Source organism: Aegilops tauschii, chromosome 5, assembly GCF_002575655.3.
Source record: "Aegilops tauschii subsp. strangulata cultivar AL8/78 chromosome 5, Aet v6.0, whole genome shotgun sequence".
Lineage (NCBI taxonomy): Eukaryota > Viridiplantae > Streptophyta > Magnoliopsida > Poales > Poaceae > Aegilops > Aegilops tauschii.
Window position 1 is genome coordinate 135,148,343 of NC_053039.3, and position 26,965 is coordinate 135,175,307.

The 26,965-nt window shown below is 56.2% G+C and overlaps 1 protein-coding gene and 1 long non-coding RNA gene across 2 annotated transcripts; both read right to left on the reverse strand.

Moving 5' to 3' along the window:
- Positions 1-98: 98 nt before the first annotated feature.
- LOC141022626 (uncharacterized) lies at positions 99-1,338 on the reverse strand. The gene is made up of 3 exons (XM_073498891.1): positions 1,321-1,338; positions 1,110-1,224; positions 99-1,035 (listed from the first exon to the last, which is right to left on the reverse strand). Exons 1-3 carry the CDS (start codon positions 1,336-1,338, stop codon positions 167-169), a joined length of 1,002 nt encoding a protein of 333 aa, XP_073354992.1. The 3' UTR covers positions 99-166.
- Positions 1,339-14,407: 13,069 nt separating this feature from the next.
- On the reverse strand, positions 14,408-16,564 carry LOC109759173 (uncharacterized). The gene is made up of 4 exons (XR_012184355.1): positions 16,414-16,564; positions 16,053-16,329; positions 15,809-15,970; positions 14,408-14,516 (listed from the first exon to the last, which is right to left on the reverse strand). It is a non-coding gene; the product is annotated as an uncharacterized lncRNA (long non-coding RNA).
- Positions 16,565-26,965: the final 10,401 nt, after the last annotated feature.

The following is a 26,965-nucleotide window of genomic DNA, read 5'->3' on the forward strand; positions in this document are numbered from 1 at the left end:
CCCTCGCATTATATGCGTGGGGGCTGAAGCCGACGACTGCAAACTTTCAGGTTATATACATATATACATAAACGGCCGCAAAGGAGGCATCATAATACTTTTAGGCAAAAGTATAAACACGGCCTTTATAATTCAAATAGCATTGTTATTACAATCGAGATACATGTCACTCGAACATGACACTCTTCGAGCACTGAGCCTCTGTTAAACGAGCACCTTCCAGGACTTCTTCGAAATAGTGCTCGACCGAAACCTGGCCTACGTCCGGATTCTGGGTTGCAATCGTGGTGGCCTCCATCTCCGCCCAGTATGTCTTGACATGGGCAAGAGCCATCTGCGCACCCTCTATGCACGCCGACCTCTTTACAGCGTCGATATGCGGCACAGCACCAAGGAATCGTTGCACAAGACCAAAATAACTATTCGGCCTTGGTCCTTCCGGCCAGAGGCGATCCACGACACACCTCATGGCAAGCCCGGACAACCTATGGAGCTCGGCCCACTCGGCCATTTGCTCATTTAACAGCAGCGGACGCGCCGGAGCATTGAACTGCGACCAGAACAACTTTTCCACTTCGTGATCTTTCTGATCTTCGAAAAACTTGGTCGCATCAGCAGCACTCGCTGCCAAATCCAGGTACGCGTCCGCAGAACTCCATAATTGATCCAGAAGGGCATACTTAGGATGTCCGAACTTCGTCAGCAACAAAAAGGGCTTCCCAGCCGTGATATTGCCGGCTTGACGTAGCTCCTCCTTCGCTGCTCTGATTTTAGAGCGGGTTTCCTTAGCTGCTACCATGGCTTTCTCCAGGTCCGCCGTCTTCGTTTGACTTTCCCTTTCGAGAAGCTCATAACGATCGGCGGCATCTTTCAACTCAACCGCCATCTTGGCTATTTTCTCTTTGCTCTTGCAATGTGCATCCTGTTCGGCTCTTAACTCTTCGACCGCCTTTAGGGCGGCCGCATCACTCCTCCTAGCTTGTTCCTTGGCTCGGGCAAGTTCCGCCCGAAGGGTCTCCACGGCGGCAGCTCCATCTGCAGTCACAGCATATTATAGATACTAGCATTATGCTCCTCTTAATATATGTTGACCATCGGAGAATACATACCCTGTGCCTCGTCAAGCCGCCTGTTTACAAGCACGATGTTGGCATCTGCCGCATCAAGTTGCCGCTTCAGTTCGGCAAACTCACCAGTCTGGCTAGCCACCGGACCTTCAGCCACCTGCACATGAAGACGACATGATTATTACCTGGGACTATGATCCTCTGTTTGCCGCCTTTTTCGACAGCAACCAGAGTCTCAGGGGCTACTATCTACATAGGGCACACCTGACATGCGTGGTACCGTCAAAATATACATATTACTTCGCGTACCTCAAAGCCTCTCAGTAGGCTCACAAAAGCTTCATGCAACCCGCTTTCGGCGGATGAAATCTTCTCAACCACCGTACCCATTAACATACGGTGTGCTTCCGAGATAGCCGCTTGCTCTAGAAGATTCCGTAGTGAGTCTGGTCGCGCACTGTACAGTTCCAGACCCTTTTTGCTGCTCCCCTTAGGAGTCGAATACTCCGGACTCCGGGTGGCCGAAGGGTTACCTTCCGGCCTTGGCGGATCAGGAGAAACCCTTCATGACGACACCTCAGGGTCACCCGCCTCATGAGGTGGCGAGGCATGGGGAGGTGTTTCGCTCTCCATCATCTCCGCAAGAAGATCCCCCGAAGACGAACTCTGTCGAGAAGGGCTACGCTCCGAACTACAGGACATACGTCTCGGTTATTGTCCTCGGAAATAAAGTAGGATATGTTTACTATAAAGTACTTTTGTTTACTTACAGCTAGGTGGGGGGCTGATCCCCTTGCGAGCACTGTGCGGTAAGGATACCCTCCGGGGTAGGACCCCCTGACGAAGATTTCTTCCCTCGTTTGGAAACCATTGTTTCCAAGTCTTCAAAGGCAGTCCTCTTCCTTCCCTGGGGAGAGGGAATTTTAGATTCTTCTCCCCGGTTATCCTCCTTCGCGGAGGCACTAATTCCCCCGGTCTGGATGAATAATGAGTGAGGCCCGCTTTCGGCTCCTTTATTCCCCCCTTTATCTTCCCCTGAGGGCGCTTGATAAGGCGTGAGCTCAAGCATTTTGGCCAGTACTGGATCTGTTGAGCCTTCGGGAAGGGGGGCCGAACACCTGGTCATCTTCGCCTTTTTTACCCAGTCCTGGTCAAAGAGTGACTTTTCAGAATGATGTTGTGATAAATAAAGAGACAGCATGTTCGGCCGAAGAACTACTCACTTGGGTATCTGGATGATTGCAGCTCAGACCCGCATCCTCGATGGTGTCCGGACACTTTATTTGTGATCCGAAGAACAATCTGTACATCTCTTCGAGCGTCACGCCAAAGAAGTGCTGAATAGCTCGCGGTCCTTCCGGGTTGAACTCCCACATACGGAGAGGTCGACGTTTGCAAGGCAGGACTCGACGAACTAGCATGACTTGCATTACCTTCACAAGGCTGACATCTCTCTCAAGGAGATCTCGGATGCGACTCTGCAATGTCGGCACATCATTTACTGGCCCCCAGTCCAGTCCCTTGTTGATCCATGACGCCAGTTGTGGCGGGGGGCCCGAGTGGAAGGCAGGGGCGGCTACCCACTTAGTACCTCGGGGAGCTGTGATGTAAAACCACTCCCGTTGCCATAAGCCGGACACCTCCGGGAAGGAACCCATTGGCCATGGAGCATCGGCGCCTTTGCTTATTACGACACCTCCGCATTCTGCGTGTCGCCCATTAATCATCTTCGGCTTCACATTAAAGGTCTTGAGCCATAAGCCGAAGTGTGGGGTGACGTGGAGGAAGGCCTCACACACGACGATGAACGACGAGATGTGAAGGATGGAATCCGGGGCCAGATCATGGAAATCCAGCCCGTAATAGAACATGAGGCCTCTAACAAAGCGATCTAGACTAAAGCCTAGCCCTCGGAGGAGTGGGAGATGAATACGACACTCTCGTTAGGCTCGGGAGTGGGAATGACCTGCCCTCGAGCAGGCAGCCTGTGCGAGATTTCGGCGGTCAGATACCTGGCTTCTCTTAGCTTCTTGATGTCCTCCTCTGTGACGGAGGAGGGCATCCACCGACCTTGAAGGTTAGATCCGGACATGATTGAAGGTCCGAAGCGCCTAGCCTGAGCCTTGGGTGTTGGAACTCGAGGTGGGGGAAGGATTCGATTGAGCGCGAGAAGAAAATGAAAGGCCTTGGCCCCTTTATAAAGAGGGTGAATATCAAGCGTCCTCCACGTGGCCGTTTGGAACTTTCCTAAAATCGAGGAGTCATACCAGCAGGCACGATTGGGTTACCCACACCCGTATTGATGAGAATCCCGTGGAAAGAGGGACACGATCTCTGCTTCGACAGGACGTGCCGATAAAACAGCCTCGCAACACGTGCAGTAGCAGGCTCGGAAAAACGATTCGTCATGACCAGACCACGGCAGAACGTCACGTTATGAAAAGCTGTCAGCAGATTAGATTTGTGGAAATATTATTCTCTCTACGGTGGTGTGTGGAATTTGTTTTGCAGAGCCGGACACTATCCTTGTGTTCAAAATCTTCTATGGAATATTCGGAGCAGGAACCCGCCTTGCAATGCCGAAGACAATCTGCGCGCCAGACTCATCGTTATTGAAGCCTGGTTCACGGGCTACTGAGGGAGTCCTGGATTAGGGGGTCCTCGGACAGCCAGACTATATCCTTTTGCCGGACTATTGGACTATGAAGATACAAGATTGAAGACTTCGTCCCGTGTCCGGATGGGACTCTCCTTGGCGTGGAAGGCAAGCTTGGCAATACGGATATGTAGATCTCCTCCCTTGTAACCGACTCTGTGTAACCCTAGCCCTCTCCGGTGTCTATATAAACCGGAGGGTTTAGTCCGTACAACATCAACAATCATACCATAGGCTAGCTTCTAGGGTTTAGCCTCTACGATCTCGTGGTAGATCAACTCTTGTAATACTCATATCATCAAGATCAATCAAGCAGGAAGTAGGGTATTACCTCCATCAAGAGGGCCCGAACCTGGGTAAACATCGTGTCCCCCGCATCCTGTTACCATCCGTCTTAGACGCATAGTTCGGGACCCCCTACCCGAGATCCGCCGGTTTTGACACCGACAGCGCCCCACAAGATGTTTTAGGTCCCCAGCAAAAGCATCGGACGCCTTTGATTTCCGGCTGGAGACCTTTCCTTGCAAAAGAAAGTTAATTTTTCTTAACCAACCACATTTTCAGGGGTGGCTTAGAAGCAATGAGTCTAAGTGCAGCATCTGAGAACTTCGGCTTTGGAGCCCTAGCAAATAGCCTTGCAGGAGGTGAATAGTACTCATATGAATAAGCAGAATAGTTCTTAGTCTTATGAACATAGCGGTTTGATGATACGCGCTCATATTCATAAGTTTGAGTATGATTTCCCTGCAAAACATTGACGTTACGGTGACTCAGGTGAGTCATCTGTCTGTATGAAGCCTTTGGACCATATGAAGCCTTTGGTCTGGGGTTTGTATTCTTCCTTTGTGGTGTCAGGACGACATTCACAGCAAGATTCTCAAGACACCTTTTGGGCACCCAGGTCTTCTTCATAGGTGGTCCATTCCTGCAGTTAGTACCAATATACCTGGCAAACACTTCACCCTTCTGATTCTTAAACAGTTTATAGTTTGCATCAAAGGATTCATCAATGATAATAGGGTTAGGACAAGTGAAGCCAGATAAGGTGGATGGATCCACTGAAGGTCCCTTTGCAGCAACCCATGTGGTTTTGGGGTACTGCTCAGGCTTCCAGTAAGAACCATCAACATTCATTTTCCTCTCGAACCCAACACCCTCTTTTTCTAGGTTTTCGGTTCAGAATCTGCTTTTTGAGGACATCACATAGTGTCTGATGCCCTTTGAGACTTTTATACATCCCAGTCTCAAGCAATGTCTTCAACCTAGCATTTTCATCAGCAATAGTAGTGGCATCCTTAGCAGAGGGGTTAGTTACCACATCAGAAGTTGAATATATTGTGACAGTACCAGTAGTAGAACATTCAGCAACAGAAGTAGCGTTATCACGCTCAAGGCATTTTACACATGGTGGTTCAAATCCTTCCTGAGCGGGACTGATCTGTTGAGCGCGAAGTGACTCGTTCTCTTTTTGAAGATCTTCATGAACTGCTCTCAATTTCTCAAGTTCTTGCTTCCTTTGAAGATAATCATAGGAAAGCTTTTCATGAGTTGTTGAGAGCATTTCATGACGACTTTCAAGTTCCTCGAACTTAACATGAAGATTTTTTATGTCTTCAATTAAGGACTGAGATCGGGTCATTTCCGCGTCCAACAGGTCATCGCTTTTGTCTAGCAGTTTTTTAATATGTTCCATAGCTTTCTGTTGTTCAGTTGCAATTTTAGCAAGTGTTTTGTAGCTGGGTTTAGATTCACAATCAGAGTCATCTTCACTTGATGTTTGAATGTAAGCATCGCGTGAGTTTACCTTGGCACCATGTGCCATGAAGCAGTAGGTGGGGGCAGAGTCGTCCTTGTCATTAGCATCAGCATTGGTGACGGAGCCATTGTCTTCAGTGTTGAAGATGGACTTGGCAACGTAGGCTGTGGCTAGAGCCAGACTTGCAACGCTAGAGTCAGACTCCTCCTCAGACTCCACCTCTGCCTCCTCAGAAGCAGACTCCTCCTCTGAATCCATCTCCTTGCCAACAAAAGCACGAGCCTTGCCAGATGAGCTCTTCTTATGTGATGAAGACTTGGAGGAAGACTTGGAAGAAGACTTTGAGGATTTCTTCTTCTTCTTGTCATCAGAATCATATTCTTTGCTCTTCTTCTTGTTGTTGTTCTCATTGTCCCATTGTGGACACTCAGAGATGTAGTGACCAGGTTTCTTGCACTTGTGGCATGTTCTCTTCTTGTGGTCATGAGTGGAAGCTTCATCATTTCTCGAGCTAGATCTTGAAGACTTTCTGAAGCCTTTCTTCTTGGTGAATTTCTGGAACTTCTTCACAAGCATAGCAAGCTCCTTTCCAATGTCTTCAGGATCCCCAGAACTGCAGTAAGATTCTTCTTCAGATGAGGAAGCAGCTTTTGCCTTCAAAGCACGAGTACGTCCATAGTTGGGACCATAGATGTCTCTTTTCTCAGATAGCTGAAACTCATGTGTGTTGAGCCTCTCAAGTATGTCAGACGAATCGAGTGTCTTGAAGTCAGGGTGTTCTTGAATCATCAGGGCTAGTGTATCAAATGAGCTGTCAAGGGATCTCAGTAGCGCCGAGTGCATGAAGCTCATTGGTGAATCAATGAGGCGATCAAAGGTGAGCTGGACATTCTCATTGTCATTTCTCTTGAAGCGGTTGAAGAGGTTGCGAAGGACACTGATCCTTTGATCTCTCTGAGTTGAGACGCCTTCGTTGACCTTGGAGAGCCAGTCCCAGACTAGCTTCGAAGTTTCCAGAGCACTCACGCGGCCATACTGTCCTTTGGTTAGATGACCGCAGATGATGTTCTTCACAGTAAAATCCAGTTGAATGAACTTCTTGACATCAGCAGGAGTGACGCCTTCACCACCCTTGGGAACGCCGTTCTTGACGACATACCAAAGGTCGACATCAATGGCTTCAAGATGCATGCGCATCTTATTCTTCCAGTCGGGGTAATCAGTGCCATCAAAGACAGGGCACGCAGCGGAGACTTTGATTATCCCTGCAGTCGACATAGCTAAAACTCTAGGTGGTTAAACCAAATCACACAGAACATGCAGGCAATAGCACGCGGCTCCTGGAAGCCCCCAGCCCCCTCGTCTTGATGGTGGTCGTCGTTCCTTCTTGGCGGTGGCAGCAGCGGTGGAAGCCCAACATTGCCCTAAGGACGGTCCTCGCGAGGCTGATCCCTCCATGCACCCTCGCGAGGCTGATCCTACCAGTGGTCCTCACGAGGCCGGTCGCGCCACTCCTGGCATGAGCCCCGGTCGTCCCAGCGTCCTCCGCCACGTCCTCCTCCTCGGCAGTAGCCTCGGTCATTGCGCTCGGGGCGTCGACCGAAGCGTCCGTCGCGAATGGCCCTGAGCTCTTGACAATCGTTGGTGTTGTGGATGTGCACGTTGTGGAAGGTGCAGAACGGTCGGCTGCTCTTGTATGACTCAGGCTGGTCCTTGCCGCGCTTCGTTTCCAGCTCTGCCACGAGTACGGCCACTCCCTTGCGCTTCGCGTCCTTGGCCTTGGCTTTCTTCTCCTCCAGGTCGGCAGCCGGGAGCTCGAGAAGGGAGAGGCGCCCTTCCTCAGCCCTTGTGCACTTGGTCACCAGGTTGAACAGCTCCACGGATGTGCACAGCTCCTCGTGGATGGCGAGCTCCTCCTTCATCTTGACGTCGCGGGCAACATCGGAGAACGCAGAGATGATGGCCTCGTCCGTCACCTTAGGAATCTTGAGACGAACGTTGTTGAAGCGCTGGATGTACTTCTGGAGGGTCTCCCCTGGCTGCTGCTTGACGCGGCGCAGGTCACCCGCAGTCGGTGGGCGGCCGCGAGTGCCCTGGAAGTTGGCGACGAAGCGGTCGCGCATCTCGTTCCGGCAGGAGATCGAGCCTGGAGCCAGGTTCAGGAGCCAGGAGCGGGCACCATCCTTGAGAGCCATGGGGAACCAGTTCGCCATGACTTTTTCGTCACCGTTGGCCGCCTCGATGCTCAGTTCGTAGAGCTACAGGAACTCCGCGGTGTCGGGGGCGCCGTCGTAGCACAGAGGCAGGTCTAGCTTGAATTTGCCCGACCAGGCGACGCTACGCAGCTCGGGGGTGAAGGCGCGGCAGCCCGCGGTGGCCACCGAGACCCTTTGCTGATGTGGAGCCTGGCCTTGATGCCCGCGCACCACCAGCGCAGGCGGCGCACGGTCTTGCCGTAGTGGTGCCGAGAGAGCGGGAGCGTCTTCTTATGGACGTGGGACTTCTCGGCAGCTTCCTTCTTCACGTACGGGCGCCTGACGCGGTGGATCACGCCGGGGGGCGCACGCCTTGGCGCCAGGGCGCCATCTTGGGGCCGAGGTGGTGGACGCGCTCCATGAGCCACGTCACCTGCAGCTGGCGGAGGGCGAGGCAGCGAGAGGGACAGCACAGGAGAGCCCCCTGCGGCGCTGACAAGCTCGGCGATGCGGTGGAGCCAGTCCTCGTAGAGGTCGTTGATGGGGCGGTAGCGCAGGAGTTCATGCGCCATGCACAGCGCGGCCTGCGTGTCCGCGGGAGCGCGACGGGCGTGAGACGACGAGTCGGTCGGGGCCAGCGATGGAGTGGCGGTGCGGCCGTCCCGCCACACCGAGGGGTGCTGTCGGTGTACAAAAGAAGGGGCGCACCTTTGTACCCCTTTACCTGTGCACGGGCAGTCGGAGCCGCGCCCACGGCCACACCAGGCAGAGCAGGGGAGGTGAACCAAGGCAAAAATGAAGCCCAAGACAGCCAGAGCAACGCCAAGACCAAGAACGCAAAGAAGCAGAGGGGCGGAGCAGTTTCCCCTGGCAAGACCCTTGCCGGGGACGGCCTCAGCAGCCCCGGCAAGACGCTTTCCGGGGCAGCGCGCCCAAACACCAACAAAGCGAGCCACCTCGAGCCCACGGTCTCCAACACTATCGACCACGTTGGGCCAGGGCTCGGGAGGCACCTCTGTGGTAGCATGCAGATCTTTGTGAAGACATATTCAAGATCAGATGAGGGTTAGAAGACAACGATCCTCGGCAAGATCCTTGTTGAGGAGAGCCATGAGACCCCCGGCAAGATCCTTGCTGGGGACGATAGCGCGCCACGGCAAGACCCTTGCCGGGCCCCCCGGCAAGGCCCTCACCGAGGACGCCAGCAGGGCCACTGCCAGGCCCGCACCAACCAAGTCTCCGCCACCGTTCACATGCAGCTGCTAGCTCAACCAGCTGAGCAGGCACCTGTGTGGCAACATGCAGCTCCCAGGCCAACTCATCGAGCGCCTGCGTGGCGGCATGCAGATCTTCGTGGAGACTCCACCACCGCGCCACCTCAGCTGCCTGCGTGCCTACATGGCGCCGCACGCATCGCTGGCCGGGGCGCATGTCGAAGTGAGGAAGAGCGGCGACGGACGGGACGGGCCTCGCCCCCGTCCTCGATAAAGCTAGGGGACACCTCAGTGGCGCATTAAATGCGTCTTGTCCTGTAATACAAGCGATAAGCTCGCAATACTGTATGCCTTTCCACCTCCTGTATGCCACTGTGGCAGCCCCTTTCAACTATAAAAGGAGGCCCATGGCATACTGGAGGGGGATTCGGCTCTTTCGAACCACGCACTCACCATAGCTAGTTCGAGAGCTCAAGAACTCTCTGAAATACACCCACCAAAGCAGGACTAGGGTTTTAAGCATCTTCGCAGCCCGAACCTGGGTAAACGATCCTTGTGTTGGTTACTAATCCTGCTCTTCCGCAACCCTGCGCCCCGGCAACCGTAGTAGGGATTCTCGTGATCCCATAGGTGTCGTTCCACACCGATATCTTTGGCGCGCCAGGCAGGGGGCGCAATTGTGAGAATCTAGTCTAGTAGCTGGCCTAGCAGTTCTTCATCGCCATGGCCCCCAAGAAGGAGACGGCCATGAGAAAAAGGCGTCGCCTGCGAACGCGAAGGACGCCAGCGCGGCGAAAGAAAAGCTAAGTCGTTCAGAGCCTTAAGTTATTTCCTTTTATACATAAGGTTATCGTCCTCAGAGATCTTGCCTATGTATGGAATACTTGCACGCGAAGGGGCCCTCCCGCGATTGGCAACGCCCTTGTTCTGTTTCGAGTCCGCTCAACAACTCAAAGCGGCCGCGTCGAGAGTGGCGGGGTAGCCTTCCGCACTTGGCAACGCTCCCGACTCTGACTCAAGTCAAGCTCGACAGTTCGGGCGGCCACGCTAAGGGCGGTAAGGTGGTTCGCCCGGCAGCAAGCACACCCGGCAGGCCAATGGGGATCCGTCCCCAAGACGCCATCCTGGGTTTACGCGCCGGCAAACCTACCCAGTTAACGTAGGGTGGACATACAAAGGAGAATCGAACAGGGAAATAACGTGCATAATGTCAAAAGTGTTGCAGAGTTATATTACATCAAATTGTTGTCGCGGTTCTAACTAAACATAGCAATTGTCTTGGTTGTGAACCTGCAGCGATGATAAAAAAAGAAACAGGGTGCCTAATCCTGGCGCTGGCCCTCCACCCTCAAAATTCCGCCGACACGGCTGATGATGGGCTTGATGCGCTCTCTGAGCGGCGCGAGGTCAGTATCCTCCGGCAAGCTCTCCAGCGTGGCGTCGAAGTCGAGGTCGGGGTACCAGTGCGCCACCTTGGTGAGAACCTTGGTCATGGCACCCTGGCAAAGCCTCCGGGCCTCGTCGGCCAGCGAAGCCGCCCGGTTGGCGTGAAGCTGCTCCAGAGCCCCGAGAACGCACTCGAAGAACAAGGTCAGCTTGGCATTGGTGGTCCCGTTGCGCTCTGGGGCGTACCTCACGCTTGGCATCCCCATGGTAGCCAGCTGCGCGGTGATCCTACCGGCAACGTCCTCGAGGAGGCCGATCCAGCGGTTCACGCCCTCCTTATATCCTTATGCTCGGTGGCCTCGTTCCTCTGCAGTTGCTTCACGGTCTCCAGCTCCTTGTCCAGGGCCCCCTCCCGGGCTTTGGCCTCCGTGAGCATCGCCTCGAGGGCCTCCAGCTTCAGCGTGAGGTCCTTGATGGACTTGTTGGCCTCGGAGAGCTCCCCAGCCTTGTTGATGGCCGCGCCCTGCACCTCCGTCAGGGCGCCGTTGAGCGTGTCCTTCTCCTGGGACAGCTTTAGGGCCTGCTCCTTCAGCTCATACCGCTCCGCCTCCAGCTCCTTCACCTTGCCAGCGTGGGCCAGGGCCTGGGCATCGAGTGCCTCTTGGTGCCACTGCTCCAGCTCACGGGTCCGCTGCAAGACAAGCTTTCCCACCTCTTCATCCTTGCCGCGAAGCGTGGCGGCAAGCTTCTCCTCGCGCGCGGCGAGGTCCTTCTCCTGGGAGTTCAGCACGGCCTCGTGCTGGGTCCGGGCGGCTTCGGCAGCAGCGGCCAAGTTCTTCGTCGTCTCTTGCGCCTTCTCGACGTCGGCAAGCTTCATGGTGAGCTCCATGTCGCGCTTGGCCAACTCGCCCTGGGCAGCCTTCAGCTCCTCGTGAGCCTAGCGGAACCAGTCCTGCGTCTCGGCAACGCGCTCCTTGAGGTCCGCCTCCACCTTCTCCACCATTGCCGTCCTAGACTTAGCCTTGTCCAGACGGGCGTGGTGGAGCGCCTAGAGCTTCCGGAAGTTGGCGCCCATGGCGTGGAGGAGCCGTTCCTCCTGCGAGCCGCCACCACCGACGCTTGGCTCGTCGATGACCTCAAGCCCGGCGGCGGCAAGCACTTCATCGTCAAACACCTCTCCCTCAACGGGTGTCCTGGTGCTCGACGCGCCTGGAAGGTGAACGAACAAGTCGTCGCTCACCCTCAGGTACTTGCCGGAGCCGGAAGCAGCGGAGGAGGAAGGCTGGTCATCAGCCACCTCCTCCTCCTCCTCGGCGGCGGCCCTGCCGGCCTCCCCGGCTGGCCCCTTACCGGCCTCCTCAGCGGCGGCCTTGCCGGCCTCCCCAGCAGGCCCCTCGGCGGCGTCCTCCGTAGCACCCTTGGCGGCCTCCTCGGCGGCGATCTTCTCGGCATCCGCCTCGGCAGCCTTGGCGACGTTCTCGATGATGGCGTCCATGTCCTCTGGGTTCACCGAGGAGGAATCTGGACAACAAAGAAGGGAGTGAGGCAAGGCCCAGACCAAGAGCCAGAAAGAAAAAGGAACAGGGACGAAAGGCGAGCGACTTACCAGCGCCAGTCCCAGCCTGGGAAAAAGAAGTCCCCTCCCCGCCAACATTTGGCGTCGAGGCAAAGCCGCCAGCGCCCAAGTTCTCCTCCTCCTCCTCCATGTGCGTGGGCTCGGTGCTTGGCGCCCTTGCCGGGGACGCCCCTCGGGGCGGCGTGGTCGATGGGGGCGGCGTGTTGGGAGTAGCCCTCTGCGGCTCCTCCTACTGCTGCTCTCCTCCTGCATACCCAGCAAGGTTAGCACCAAAGTATCGTACCTCTGGCACACGTCGACGAGGGGAGAGTAGTGAGCTTACGCTAGGGGCTGGGCCAGGGGCGGCTGTCCGGGCTACTCAGCACCACCAGTGGCGCCCTTGAAGTACCAGCCGGGGGCTGGCCGCCCGCCGAGGTCTTGGCCCTCTTCACCCTTTGGGCCAGCGTCTCCGCGTCCCTGCAAAGATGAAAACAAATCAAGACAAGCGACATAGATTGAGGAGACAGAGATGACGGGAAGAAGCCAGATACTTACTCGTCGTCCACCTCCTCCTCTGTTGTTTTCCTCTTCCTCCTTGGGCTGAGGGATCCGAAGTCGAAGGTGACCCCCGCGTCGGGATCCGCCGGAGGAGGGGAGGAGGGCGGAGTCTGCGTGCGCTTGGACGAAGAAGAAGCAGATGCCTTCTTCCTCGCTGCCGCGGCCTTCACCACCTTATTCGCCGCCGCGACTCTCGTCTGACGAGCGAAGTCCTCCGGGGACTTTGGCCACCGCGCGGCCCTGACGGGCCGCACCGGCTCGCCGGAAGTGGCCCGTCGCAGGACACGCCCTCTCCCCGTGGCCGGAGGGTCAACAGCCCCGGCCCCCTCCTCCGGCGACTCGTCGGCCGCCTCCTCAAACCGAGGAGCTTCGGTGCCGGCGCTGCTGGCTTCCCCGACGGCCGCCGCCCATCGGGCGAGCTCCTCCTCCTCCGCGGCCGTCGCTGCCTTGTCCTCGACACCACCAGTGCTGCCGGCCTCCTCGGCAAGCTGCGCCTCCCTCGCCCTGGTGGCGATATAGTCCAGTTCCGCCTGGGTGGTGTCCTGGACGAGTAGCCGCTCGGCGTCGGCGTTGATGTACGCCTCGTGCAGAGTGTCAAAGAATTGCTGCACCTCGACGTCCTCCGGCTCCTTCCAGCTTGGGTCAGGGCCATGCGCGTTGCAGTCTGGCATGATGGCGATGATCTCATTCCGGCGCGAGTTATTGCACAGCAGGACCACTCCCGCCGGTAGCTTGAACAAAGGCCCCTTGAAGACCTTGCCGGCCTTCGCGGCGGCCCTCGCGGCCTTGCCGGTCCTTTCGACCTCGCCGTCTCGGCCCACATGAAGCTGAAAGAGCCGCTGGCAGAAATGAGCGTGCCCCATCACTGTGAAGTTGTGGTCGAGGCCGGGGCGAAGCTGCATGATGTCGGCGGGGTTCGTGAAGAGCCAGGTCGGCCTCCCCTTATTGTGTAGCGGAGCGATCCGGCGGTGGATGAAATCCGCCCCGATCATCTCAAGGGTGAGCCCGGCCTCGGTGAGCCGGAGGATCCTAGTGGTGGCAATCGTAAGCTTCTCGTCATCGGCATCGACGTCACTCCAATCGCTTCTACGGACCGGCGGCGCCCGGCGAACGTCGCAGAACGCTGGCGGGTCTTTCTCTTCGATCCAGCACCACCGGCCCCGCCATTCTTCCCACCTCTCCTTCATGGCACCCTCCGGGTACACCCCATTGGACCTTCGAATCCAGGTGATGGAACCGGAGATGGCGCCCCCTGGTTGGATTCGAGGGGAGAAGTAATGGCGAAAGAGCTCCGTGTTGGGGTGCACCCCGGTGAAGCCCTCACAGAGGTGCGCGAAGAGGGCCATGTACGCCACCGCATTCTGGGTAAAATCCAAGAGGCGGAAGCCAAAGGTGTGCATGATATTGTAACACCCACGATGCGGCTATATCTCCCACGTGTCGAGGCACGACTTAGAGGCATAACCGCATTGTGGTTTTGTCGCAAGAAGGGTCATCTTCACCCAATCCCATGTAATGAACAAGAATGGGATAAAGAGTTGGCTTACAATCGCCACTTCACACAATGGTAAAACCAAGGTTGGGCCTTGCTGGAGGAGTTTTATTCAAAGCGAACTGTCAAGGGGGTCCCATAAATCACCCAACCACGTAAGGAACGCAAACTTAAGGAACATAATACCGGTATGACGGAAACTAGGGCGGCAAGAGTGGACCAAAACACCAGGCATAAGGCCGAGCCTTCCACCCTTTACCAAATATATAGATGCATTAATTAAATAAGAGATATTGTGATATCCCAACATAAACATGATCCAACATGGAGCAAACTTCATCTTCACCTGCAACTAGCCACGCTATAAGAGGGGCTGAGCAAAAGCGGTAACATAGCCGAACAACGGTTTGCTAGGAAAGGTGGGTTAGAGGCTTGACATGGCAATATGGGAGGCATGATATAGCAAGTGGTAGGTAGCGCGGCATAGCAATAGAGCGAACAACTAGCAAGCAAAGATATAAGTGATTTCGAGGGTATGGTCATCTTGCCTGAGATCCCGCAAGGAAGAAGAACGAGTCCATGAAGAAGACAAACGGACGAAGTCGAACGAATCCTCACAAACGCGACGTTATCGGAACTAACCCGAAGAAGCAACACCGGAAAGAAGCAAACGACATGGTAAACAACCATCATATAAGCATGGCATTATGCACAATCAAGTATGATGCATGTCCAGTTTAATAAGGCATGGCATGGCAATGTGCACAAACAATACTACAAATTAAGTGGAGCTCAATAAGCAACGAGATGCGTATTGACGAGACACCACATCAATTATTTAGTTCTCTCTCGGTTATGTACCCAACAATATTAACTGTTGTTAAACATGGCAAGATGTGAAGCATAATTAAACTAACTATTTAGGCAAGTTTAAATGAGGCCGGAAATAAGAGACAACAGTTCCGGAAAATCCTCATATGCATATTTCGAATTTGCTACTGTTCTGCCCTAAACCATATTTTAGAGTTGTTAAACATGCAAAGTAATGCCACCATGTTAAACTAGACATTTTTCCAAGCAAGTTACATATATAGTTTATTAAATTTGGAGCTACGGTTATTTAGTTATGAATTAAATCATTTTAACATGGCATTTAAGCAAATTAAATCAAACAGCACATTTAAACATTTTTAACATGGATGAAAGTTGGATATTATGAAATTAGATGAAATTCTAAGCATTTTGCATATATAGTTTGTTTAATTCTGATGCACGGGTGAAAAGTTATTAGATGCATGACTTTAGGGACTAATCTGTAAAACAGTTGTCCTGGACAAATGGAAAAACTGTTGAGCCGAGGAAAAAAAATAATACTGGGCCGGTTTATTAAATTTGGAGCTACGGTTATTTAGTTATGAATTAAATCATTTTAACATGGCATTTAAGCAAATTAAATCAAACAGCACATTTAAACATTTTTAACATGGATGAAAGTTAGATATTATGAAATTAGATGAAATTCTAAGCATTTTGCATATATAGTTTGTTTAATTCCGATGCACGGGTGAAAAGTTATTAGATGCATGACTTTAGGGACTAATCTGTAAAACAGTTGTCCTGGACAAATGGAAAAACTGTTGAGCCGAGGAAAAAAAAATAATACTGGGCCGGAATGAGAAGGTCAGTGCAGACCACTGGCGGATTAGGCCCAAGCACGTGTGAGACAGCGTTGACAAAAAAGAACCAGAGGAAAGAATCTGAGGCGCCTGGGACTCGATCCCAAGACCTCTTGGACAAAGCATGGATTTTTGACCAGTCGGGCTACTACTGAGCTCGTGCAGAAACTTAGTGGCAATCGTAAATGAACTATACATGCCAGAACGGATCTAGGAAAAGAAAGAAGGTTCGGTTATGACGGAAGTTGCTCACAGCGAGGAAACAACGAGCCCGGTGGTCATGGCGAGGCAAGGGCGCAGCTCGAAGTTGGGACTTGAGCGGCTGGAGCTACTGGCGCGGTGGGGAGGCGTGAGGAAGGCGGCGGCTCATCTGCTGGGTTCGCCGGCGAGAGGGTGCAGCGGCTGCTGCTGTTGCCTGAAGAAAGAAAGGAGAGAGAGATTCAGAGAGGGAACAGGGGAAGGAAGCAGAGAGAGACGGCGGGATAGGGGTCTCCTACTGGCGTCATGGAGGAACTCCGGCGAGGTTCGACGAGGAGGTCCGGGCGCGGAGCTTGATGGGGACCGAGAGCCATGGCGCTCCTGTTTGAGCAGAGAAAGAGAGACAGGAAGGTGAGACGAGGAAAGCAGAGGAACAACAGGAGGAGGAGAAGGGCAGCGGTGCTTATCTCGTGGTCGCCGGCGGCAGCGCCGGTTGCCGGACGACGAGGCGAGGTGGAGGAGCACGGGGAGAGGGGAAGGCAGCGGCGACGAGAGGACGATGCTCCTGCTGGTTTCCTGGAGAAGAGAGAGCAGGTAAGAGCGGGATCAGAGGGAACGGGAGAAGAAGACGGGAAGGAGAAGCAGCGAGCGGGGCGGAACCGTGACCGGAGTTGGAGACGGGGTGGAGCGGCGCTGGTCTCCGGCGAGGCCGATCCGACGAGGCACGACGGGCGAAGGCGGGGTGCACAGGAGGAGCAAGACGCGTGGTTGGGTGGATGGATCGATGGAATTGGAAGTCTCTGTGGTGGCTGGTTGGTGCGAAGGGGATCCCGAGGGGGATTTCGTGGAGTGGCGGCGCGAGACGGGAGGGATGGGACAAACCTCCTAGGTTTTAGGTTTAGACTAGATTTAGACTAGGAGTCTCCTATATAAGGAAAGAGGGGGAGTTTAGGGTAGATTCGGACCCTCCGATCGAAATCGGGCGGTTGAGAAAAATAGACTAGGTGAGTTCAATAAATAAACCGATGATATTTAGGGGATGTTTGAAGATGATCCGGACTTGTTGGTCATGACCGTGCGGGTCGGGTTCAGGAAGCATTCAGACGCGCACACGAGGGGGTTTGAGAGAGGTCGAGAAAGACAAGGAGGGCTGACAAAAGGTCAATGGAGACAGAGAGAAGCGACACTGTGAATGGCTACGGGTTTTATGAAAACATGCGGATGCAATGCAGATGATGCGATGATGAATGCAAACAAATAAATAACAGAGCTGACAGGCCAAACATGAAAGGCATCTGGAGCGTCGGTCTTGGGGCGTTACATATATCGCTGAAGAAATCGGAGAGGGAGGACAAAGCCCGCTGGAAAAATAGTCGACAAAGAAGGGGTACCGATTTGGTGCAGCCTCGGCGCAGTTGGCGGGGGTGACGTGTGTGGCCGGACGCCTCGACTTCTCCCCCCCCCCCCCGTCTTCACCCCCCACAGGGGCTTGAAGGCTTCCCGAAGCTCGAACACGTCAACTGTCAAGGGGAAGAGGGCGGACTATGTCCGCTGCACCGCCTGCGCACTCTCCGGCGGCTCCGCCGCTCCGGCATCCTTAGCCACACCCTTGCCCTTGACGGATTTCGGCGCCATGGCGGCTGGGGGAGAAGGGCAGAGCAGAGGTTGCCGGGAATGCGATGGCGGCGAGCAAGGGTGAAGCTTAGGGAAGAAGAGGAAGACGAGCGGAGGCTTCCGAGATTGGGATTGCGCGGAGGGTAAAGGAAGAGTGCGCTCGCGGTTATCCCTTTTTTATGGGGAAGCCGCGGTCGCGCTGCCCATTTACTGCGATGTGACGCATGCGTGCAGGAATCGCCCCACGCATGCCGCCCACGTCATGCGCGCCCCTCCACGTCGTGCCTTCAACACAGGTCGTGGGAAGCGCGGCGCACGAAATGTTTCACCGCGGTAAAAACTGCCCCGCCTGCCCGCGCACCGTTTTTGGACTGGCCCAACAACGTGTCGCGCTTATGTGTGGCCCAGGCCCGGGGGCTCCTGTCGGTGTACAAACGAAGGGGCACACCTTTGTACCCCTTTACCTGTGCACGGGCAGTCGGAGCCGCACCCACGGCCACACCAGGCAGAGCAGGGGAGGTGAACCAAGGCAAAACCGAAGCCCAAGAAAGCCAGAGCAACGCCAAGACCAAGAACGCAAAGAAGCAGAGGGGCGGAGCAATTTCCCCCGGCAAGACCCTTGCCGGGTAGCGCACCCAAACACCAACAAAGCGAGCCACCCTCAAGCCCACGGTCTCCAACACTATCGACCACGTTGGGCCAGGGCTCGGGAGGCACCTCTGTGGTAGCATGCAGATCTTTGTGAAGACATATTCAAGATCAGATGAGGGTTAGAAGACAACGATGCGCGGCAAGATCCTTGCCGAGGACAGCCACGAGACCCCCGGCAAGATCCTTGTCGGGGACGATAGTGCGCCACGGCAAGACCCTTGCCGGGCCCCCCGGCAAGGCCCTCACCGAGGATGCCAGCAGGGCCACTGCCAGGCCCGCACCAACCAAGTCTCCGCCGCCGTTCACATGCAGCTGCCAGCTCAACCAGCTGAGCAGGCACCTGTGTGGCAACATGCAGCTCCCAGGCCAACTCATCGAGCGCCTGCGTGGCGGCATGCAGATCTTCGTGGAGACTCCACCACCGCGCCACCTCAGCTGCCTGCGTGCCTACATGGCGCCGCACGCATCGCTGGCCGGGGCGCGTGTCGAAGCGAGGAAGAGCGGTGACGGACGGGACGGGCCTCGCCCCCGTCCCTGATAAAGCTAGGGGACACCTCAGCGGCGCATTAAATGCGTCTTGTCCTGTAATACGAGCGATAAACTCGCAATACTGTACGCCTTTCCACCTCATGTATGCCACTATGGCAGCCCCTTTCAACTATAAAAGGAGGCCCATGGCATACTGGAGGGGGATTCGGCTCTTTCGAACCACGCACTCACCATAGCTAGTTCAAGAGCTCAAGAACTCTCTGAAATACACCCACCAAAGCAGGACTAGGGTTTTACGCATCTTCGCGGCCCGAACCTGGGTAAACGATCCTTGTGCTGGTTACTAATCCTGCTCTTCTCGCAACCTGCGCCCCGGCAACCGTAGTAGGGATTCTTGTGATCCCATAGGTGTCGTTCCACACCGACAGGTGCAGCGAGGATGCTTGCTGCTCGTTCCCCGCCGGGCCGGTGGCGGCGTTGGTGGCAGGCGACGGAGAACGACGGGGTGGCCCGCCGACGGGAGCCGTCTTAGCAACGCGGGCAGCGAGGGTGGCCCGACGCTCAGCGCGAGCTTGGCGAGCGTCCGCCATGGAGATGACGAAGCGACGGGACGCGGAGCAACGGAAGGAAAGCTTCGACGCACCCCAACCTGGCGCGCCAAATGTCGGATCTCGGGTGCTGGCTAAACCCTCAAGGTTTGAACACTGGGGTGCGCACGAAGATCTCCCCCTACTGAATCATGCCCTTAGCCTCACCGGGATCTCTAAGCTTAGCTCGACGAACTCGCAACACAAGGGACACAAGATTTATACTGGTTCGGGCCACCGTTGTGGGGTAATACCCTACTCCAGTGTGGTGTCGTGGATTGCCTCTCGGGCTGAGGATGAACAGTACAAGGGGAAGAACAGCCTCCTGAGGTGAGGTGTTCTTGTGCTTGGTGGGTGTGAGGATGGGTTGGACCCTGTCCAAGATGAGATGGCTGAGGCTCAGTTCGCCTCCTACAATGGTGGCTAATCCTTTTTATAGAGGCCCTGGTCCTCTCCCCAAATATTGAGCGGGAAGGGATGCCACAACGGCCAATTTGAAAGGGGACAGCTAGTACAAGTTATCCTGACAAAAGCAGTCTTCGCCTGCCAAACCCTCTGGTGGTGACGCCGCCTTGGGCTCCATGGTGACCTCCGTCTTGCCGTCCTGTTGGTCTTGGTCTCGTTGCACCGATATGGAAACCTTTGCTTGACGCCTAGGTACTCCTCGCCCGCGCTTGCCTCCTTAGCACCAAAGAGGAAACAAGGACGCTGCGCGCGCTAGCGCCCGCTTGGCGCCCGCCTGGCCTTGGTCGTAATGGCTCACGTCATGAGAACCTCGCGAGGTTTGCCTTGCCTTGATCTCTCCGCCCCTCGCGAGCCAGCCTGGTGAGGCCGCCCCCGAGGAGGTCTTGTGTCGTCCGCCTCGCGAGGCTTGGCCCCTCGCGAGGGTCTCAAATGCTTGTTGGTGAAGATGGGCCATACGGGCCCGTTCGCAGAGCCACGTCGTGGGCCGCAGGCAGGCAAGTCTGGGGACCCCCGTTCCCAGAACACCGACAGCCTCTTCGCGTGGTGGGAGTCGACCAGGTCGTGGCAGCCCCGTCGATGAAGGGAGGCGCGCCATGGTCGCACGGCTCCCCGGCCGTGCTTCCACTCGGCGAAGGTGCTACCGGAGTTCGTCGTGTGGTCGGAGAACCTGGCCGGCACCTGGCTTCAGCTCCCACGCTTCTTCGCCGGCGAGCTGCCAGCCACGGGTCCAGGCGGACTCTGCCTGTAGGCGGACAGCTGCTGCAGCAAAGCTTCATGGGTCGCAGTCGAGGTCTCTATCGCGGGCAACGCAGTCCTGGCTCGCGGCTGGTAGACGTTTGCCCGCGTGCGCGGCTTGGGCAGGTGGTGCACCCTCCACTTCAAGTACGATGGCAACACGACCCTCTACGTGAGGGTGTTCGGAGAAGACGGCCACCGCGTCAGGTGTTGCCCCGAGGACAACAACGGCGGCGAGGTGCTTGGCCTTGGCGACGGTCGTGACGAGGGTGAGGATGGTCTTGCCTTCGGTGCTGGCCGCTGCTCGCCCAGCTACGGCGATTCTCCCTCCGGCGACAGCTCCAGCAGCGACAGCTACGACCAGCCGCCACGCCCGCTTCGAGGGTGGCAGCGGGTTGTCTCATCGCCGCGCCCATTGAAGCGTGAGGAGGGGTCCGGCTAAGCTCGGGAGAGCGCCATGGGTCCATCCTTGTGAGCTGCTGCAGGGGCACGCGCCAGTTTTGTTTCGTTCTTTCTTATCTTCCTGCATTAAGAGAGAGACAAGTATGGGTCCCTGTAGGGGCGTGCAACGAACCATGGTTTCCAAGTTGCTATGATATGTTTATTGTTCCTGTGTCGCGTTGCAGCATCAACGTTTCATGTAGGCACGTAGAAATAACTTAGCTTGGCACGTTCGAAGTAGTTTTTGCCTCGTGAGGCGCACATTTCCTAGTACTTGGCGAGGCCTCCTTGGCTTGGGAGGCGTCTAGGAACTGCAAAAATTCGTTAGGAAACTCTTATTCTCCCGAGCCCTGGTCGCAGGCGCTGCTGGCCACGACCCAGCGCTTCGCATCCGGTACCCGAGGGGCACGGATTGAGAGAGGTGCGCCAGCTTGCGAGCTCGAACGAGGGTGCCTTGCGAAAAACAGGAAAACGCTCACGAGGGCACCTTTCCAGCCCCCTCGGGAGGCATGCGAGAGACAGTACAGGTCAAAACAAGGAACCGAAGGCAGAAACGGAGGCAAAGGCGACGGAACCAAGCCGGCAAGGAACACCAGAAAGCAAATTTTCATTAAAGAGGGGCAAGCCAACTACGGAAAGCAAATGAAAAGCTGCGTCCGGCGCCTAGTCTAGTCTTCTTGTCTTCTCACCGGCGCGGAGCTAAGTGCTGCCACTAGGACGTGGGAGGGAGCTCCCGAGGCCCGAGGGCAGCACTCCTGAGACTCCGGGGCGTGTAGAGCCCCACTCATTATTACGTGAGAGTGTCACGAGCGGAGACCTTCACAGGCACTCGGCCTTGCTTCACACGCGTCGGGCCTTTCTTCATGGGTAGAACTTCCGGAGGTGCTGGATGTTCCATGCGTTCTGGATAGGGACCCCATCCTGCGTCTCCAGGCGCACGGCGTCGGGCCTGGAGACATGGGCGACCCTAAACGGGCCCTCCCACATGGGCGAGAGCTTGTGCATCCCTTCCCTGGAGAGCACCCGCCTTAGGACGAGGTCGCCCACCTCGAGCGTCCTGGAGTAGACGCTGCGACAGTGATACCGCCGCAGCGCCTGCTGGTATCTTGCCACCCGGGGCGTGGCTTCACGGCAGTGTTCCTCCCCCAGCACGAGGTCCATCCCCCGCATGGTGTCCTGTTGCGCCTCATCGAACGCCAGGACCCGCGCGGAGCGATGCTTGACCTCGTGAGGGAGAACCGCTTCTGCTCCGTAGACGAGGAAGAACGGAGTCTCGCCTGTTGGCTTGGTGGCAGTGGTGAGGATGGAACACAGCACAGACTGGAGCTCATCGCGCTAGCCCCTGCCGTAGGCCTCGAGCTTCTTCTTGAAGGTCCTGGTCTTGAGGCCTCTCAGGACCTCCGCATTGGCGCGTTCGGCCTGACCATTGCTCCTGGGGTATGCCACCGAAACATAGCAGATTTGCGTTCCAAGATTAGCACAATATGTCCTGAAGAGATTGCTAGTAAACTGCGAGCCGTTGTCGGTGATGATGCGGTTGGGGAACCCAAACCGGCTCACGAGACCCTTGATGAACTTGACCACAGATCCGGCCGGGATGGTGCGAATGGCTTCTACCTCCGCCCACTTGGTGAACTTGTCGATGGCGACGTAGAGGTAGCGGTAGCCCCCAGGCGCTCGAGGGAATGGGCCCAAGATATCCAGCCCCCAGACTGCGAATGGCCACGAGAGCGGAATGGTCTAGAGGCCCTGAGCTGGCTGATGGATCTGCTTGGCGTGGAATTGACAGGCCTCGCAGGACTTCACCAGCTCAGTCGCGTCGTTGAGCACCGTAGGCCAGTAGAACCCGCTGCGGAATGCCTTGCCGACGAGGGTTCATGACGATGAGTGGTGCCCGCAGTCTCTGCTGTGTATGTCAGCTAGCAGCTCCTTCCCCTGTTCCCTGGAGATACAATGCAGGGAAACGTCATTCGGTCGCTTCCTGTATAACTCACCATCCTGGATGCAGTACGCCGTGGCCTATCGGGCCACGCGCTCCGCGTCCTCCTCTTTCTCCGGCAGCGTCCCTTGTGTCAGGTATTCCTTGAACTCCTTGGTCCAGCACCCCTCCTGAGGCTCGAGCGCCAAGAGTAGGCGCGCTCCCGAGGTTGGGCCGCAGGTCGGGGCTCCCGAGGCAGGTGGTTGGGAGAGCTCCTCCCGAGGCAGCGCCGGCCTTGAAGGTGGTGGTGTCGCTGACGGCTTGAAGAGCCGCTCCTCGAAGATGCCAGACTCTTGGCATAGTCGCTTGGATGCTCTCTTGGCGATGTCGTCGGCCTCCTTGTTAGTGCCACGGGGCACGTGCTGCAATTCTAGGCCCAAGAACTGCTTTTCCATTTTGCGTACCTACGTGAGGTATGCCTCCATGTGCTCGTCCCTCGGCTCGTATACCTTGTTGGAGAAGTTGACGAGAAGCTGCGAATCGCCCCTGATGGTGAGGCTCTTCACTCCCAGGGCCACCGCAGCCTTGAGGCCAGCTATGAGGCCTTCGTACTCCGCTATGTTGTTGGAGACCTTCTCTCCCTGCTGGAAGCAGAGCTGCAGGGCATAGTAGAGCTTTCCCTGAGTGGGTGAGATGAGCACTGCTCCAGCCCCCCGCGCCCTGGCGCGCGAATGCGCCATCGAAATACATAACCCAGCCATCTGGCGCTTCCCTTCCCGGTGAGAGGGATCGATCCTCGCCTGCCTCAAGCTCCGGGGCGTCCGTCCATTCTGCCATGAAGTTGGCGAGCGCGGCTCCCTTGATGACCCTGGTTGTGCTGAACTCTAGCTGGAATGCCTGCAGCTTGATATTCCACTCGGCGACTCTTCCAGCAGCGTTGGGGCTCCTGAGTACCCTCTCCAGTGGGTAGGCCGAGACGACCTTGATTGGGTGACCTTGAAAGTAGTGCCGTAGCTTACGCGAGGCCACCAAAAGCGCGAGCAAGAGCTTCTGAGGCATAGGGTACTGTGCAAACCCTTGCATCCCGCAATATCGTGCTGACAAAATATACTGGGTGCTCGACGAGGGTTGGCGCGTCGACGGGGCTTGCGTCCGTCGGGGGTTGAGGTGCCTCCTGAGGCGATGAAACTTCCGGAGCCTGGTCGCCAATTGGGGCCTCTGCAGGCCCAAGGGCGCCATCTTGCTGAGCCTGGTCATCCATTGGCGATGCTGCAGCCCCCGCGGTGCCCTTCGGGTCTTGCGTCGCCCCGGTCGGGGTCGTGGCTCGGCGCGACGTATCCTTGGCCTGGCGCTCTTCCCCAACCGCCACCAGAGCCACACTGGCTGAGTAAGGAGTGGCGGTGAGGTAGAGCACTAGGGGCTCGAGAGGGCAGGGCGCCACCATCACCGGAGGGCTGGTCAGGTATCTCTTGAGGTCTTGAAACGCTTGGTCAGCCTCCGGGGTCCACTCGAACGGGCCCTTCTTCTTCATCAGCTTGAAGAACGGTAGGGCGCGCTCTCCCAGCTTGGAGATGAAGCATCCCAGCGAAGTCACGCAGCCGGCAAGCTTCTGCATCTCCTTGAGGGTTTGTGGTTGGCTCATGTATTCAATCGCCTTGACCTTCTCTGGGTTGGCCTCGATCCCCCTGTGGGACACGAGGAAGCCAAGCAGCTTGCTGGAGGGGACACCAAATACGCACTTTTCTGGGTTGAGGCGCAAGTCCACCTGGTGCAGGCTCGCGAAGGTCTCCTCCAGGTCCTGAATCAAAGTTCTCGCCTCCCGAGACTTCACCACAATGTCATCGACGTAGGCTTCAGCGTTCCTCCCGAGCTGCTGTCCCAGGGCGATGTGCATCAGCCGTTGGAAGGTCGCACCCGCGTTACGCAGCCCGAACGGCATGCAAGTGTAGCAGTACACCCCGCAAGGGGTTAGGAAGGCCATCTTCTCCACATCCTCTACTGCCATCTTGATCTGGTGATAGCCTAGAAACGCGTCCAGGAAGCACAGCAGGTCGCACTCGGCGGTGGAGTCGCCGATCTGGTCGATGCGTGGAAGAGGGAACGGATCTTGAGGACAGGCTTTGTTGAGGTTGGTGAAGTCGACGCACATGCGCTCCTTCCCGCCTTTCTTTGACACAACGACGGGGTTCGCCAGCCACTCGGGGTACCGAACCTCATGAATGACTACTGCTGCCTCCAGCTTGCGGGTTTCCTGGACGATGAAGGACTGCTTCTCCGTGGACTGTCGCCGCGCCTTCTGCTTCACAGGGCGCACATTGGGGCACTCCCTTAAGTGATGCTCGATCACCCCTCTTGGGACCCCTACCAGCTGTTTGGGCTCCCAGGCGAACACTTCCTTGTTTGCGCACAAGAACTTTACCAATGCCTCCTCTTGATCTGAGTCAAGGTTGGTGAGGGAGTCCTGGATTAGGGGGTCCTCGGACAGCCGGACTATATCCTTTAGCCGGACTGTTGGACTATGAGAATACAAGATTGAAGACTTCGTCCCGTGTCCGGATGGGACTCTCCTTGGCGTGGAAGGCAAGCTTGGCAATACGGATATGTAGATCTCCTCCCTTCTAACCGACTCTGTGTAACCCTAGCCCCCTCCGGTGTCTATATAAACCGGAGGGTTTAGTCCGTAGGACAACGACAATCATACCATAGGCTAGCTTCTAGGGTTTAGCCTCTACGATCTCGTGGTAGATCAAATCTTGTAATACTCATATCATCAAGATCAATCAAGCAGGAAGTAGGGTATTACCTCCATCGAGAGGGCCCGAACCTGGGTAAACATCGTGTCCCCTGCCTCCTGTTACCATCCGCCTTAGACGCACAGTTCGGGACCCCCTACCCGAGATCCGCCGGTTTTGACACCGACATTGGTGCTTTCATTGAGAGTTCCACTGCGCCGTCACCACAAGGCTTGATGGCTCGTTCGATCATCGGCAACGATGCGATCCAGGGTGAGGTTTTCCTCCCCGGACAGATCTTCGTATTCGGCGGCTTCGTACTGCGGGCCAACTCGCTTGGCCATCTGGAGCAGATCGAGAGCTACCCCCTGGCCATCAGGTCAGGTTTGGAAACTTGAATTATACTGCCGACATCCGCGGAGACTTGATCTTCGACGGGTTCGAGCCCATGTTAGGTGCGCCGCACAATCACGACGAGCATGACTTAGCTCTGTCGTCAGACAGTGTTCGGGAGATCACACCTGTAACTACTCCGGCCCTCAATCCGGAACAAATTGTGCCATCTGAAGACGGGTGGATGGACCCCGCCTCGGAGGCCGCGCACTCAGTGGCGATAGAGCCGAATACTGACTTCACCTCCTACGAGACCCGTGTTGCCGAACCGTTGGATTCGTCCCCGGCCATGGGCCCCGAGCCGCCTGCGTCCGTGCCTATCGAATCCGATTGGGCACCGATCATGGAGTTTACCTCCACGGATATCTTTCAGCACTCGCCCTTCGGCGACGTGCTAAACTCGTTGAGGTCTCTCTCCCTGTCAGGAGACCCTTGGCCGAACTATGTCCGGCTAGAATGGGATGCGGGCGACGAAGAAATTCGCTCCCCACCCATCACCCACTTAGTAGCCACTGTCGACGATTTAACCGACATGCTCGACTTCGGCTCCGAAGACATCAACGGTATGGACGACAATGCAGGAGACGAACAAGAACCACCGCCCACAGGGCGCTGGACTGCCACCTCATCATATGACATATACATGGTGGACACCCCCAAAGAAGGCGATGGCGATAAGACAGCGGAGGATAACCCCTCCAAGAAGCAATCCAAGCACCGACGTCAGCGGCGCCGCTCTAAGTCCCGCCATAGCAAAAGCAGCGATACTGGCACAAGAGACAATAACGCTCCAGATAGTGCCGAAGACAACGATAATCCCCTCCAGCCAGACCTCGAGCGGGAGGATGAACAAGCTAGTCCTCCAGAACAGGCAGCACACGGAGAATCAGAGGATGACAATTACATGCCTCTCTCCCAAGACGAGGTGAGCCTCGGCATCGAAGAATTTATCGTGCCTGAGGATCCCGTCGAGCAGGAGCGCTTCAAGCACCGGCTTATAGCCACAGCAAACAGCCTGAAGAAAAAGCAACAACAGCTTCGAGATGATCAAGATCTGCTAGCGGACAGATGGACTGAAGTCCTTGCAGCCGAGGAATACGAACTCGAACGCCCAACCAAGAGTTACCCAAAGCGCAAGTTGCTACCCCAACTGGAGGAGGAAACATCAGAACCTACCTTACCAGCGT

Excerpts from the sequence above, each read along its gene's own strand:
- LOC141022626 (XM_073498891.1), bottom strand. Across the intron at positions 1,036-1,109 it reads GCGGCTTGACGAGGCACAGG|ATGGAGCTGCCGCCGTGGAG; the intron begins GTATGTATTCTC and ends CTGTGACTGCAG.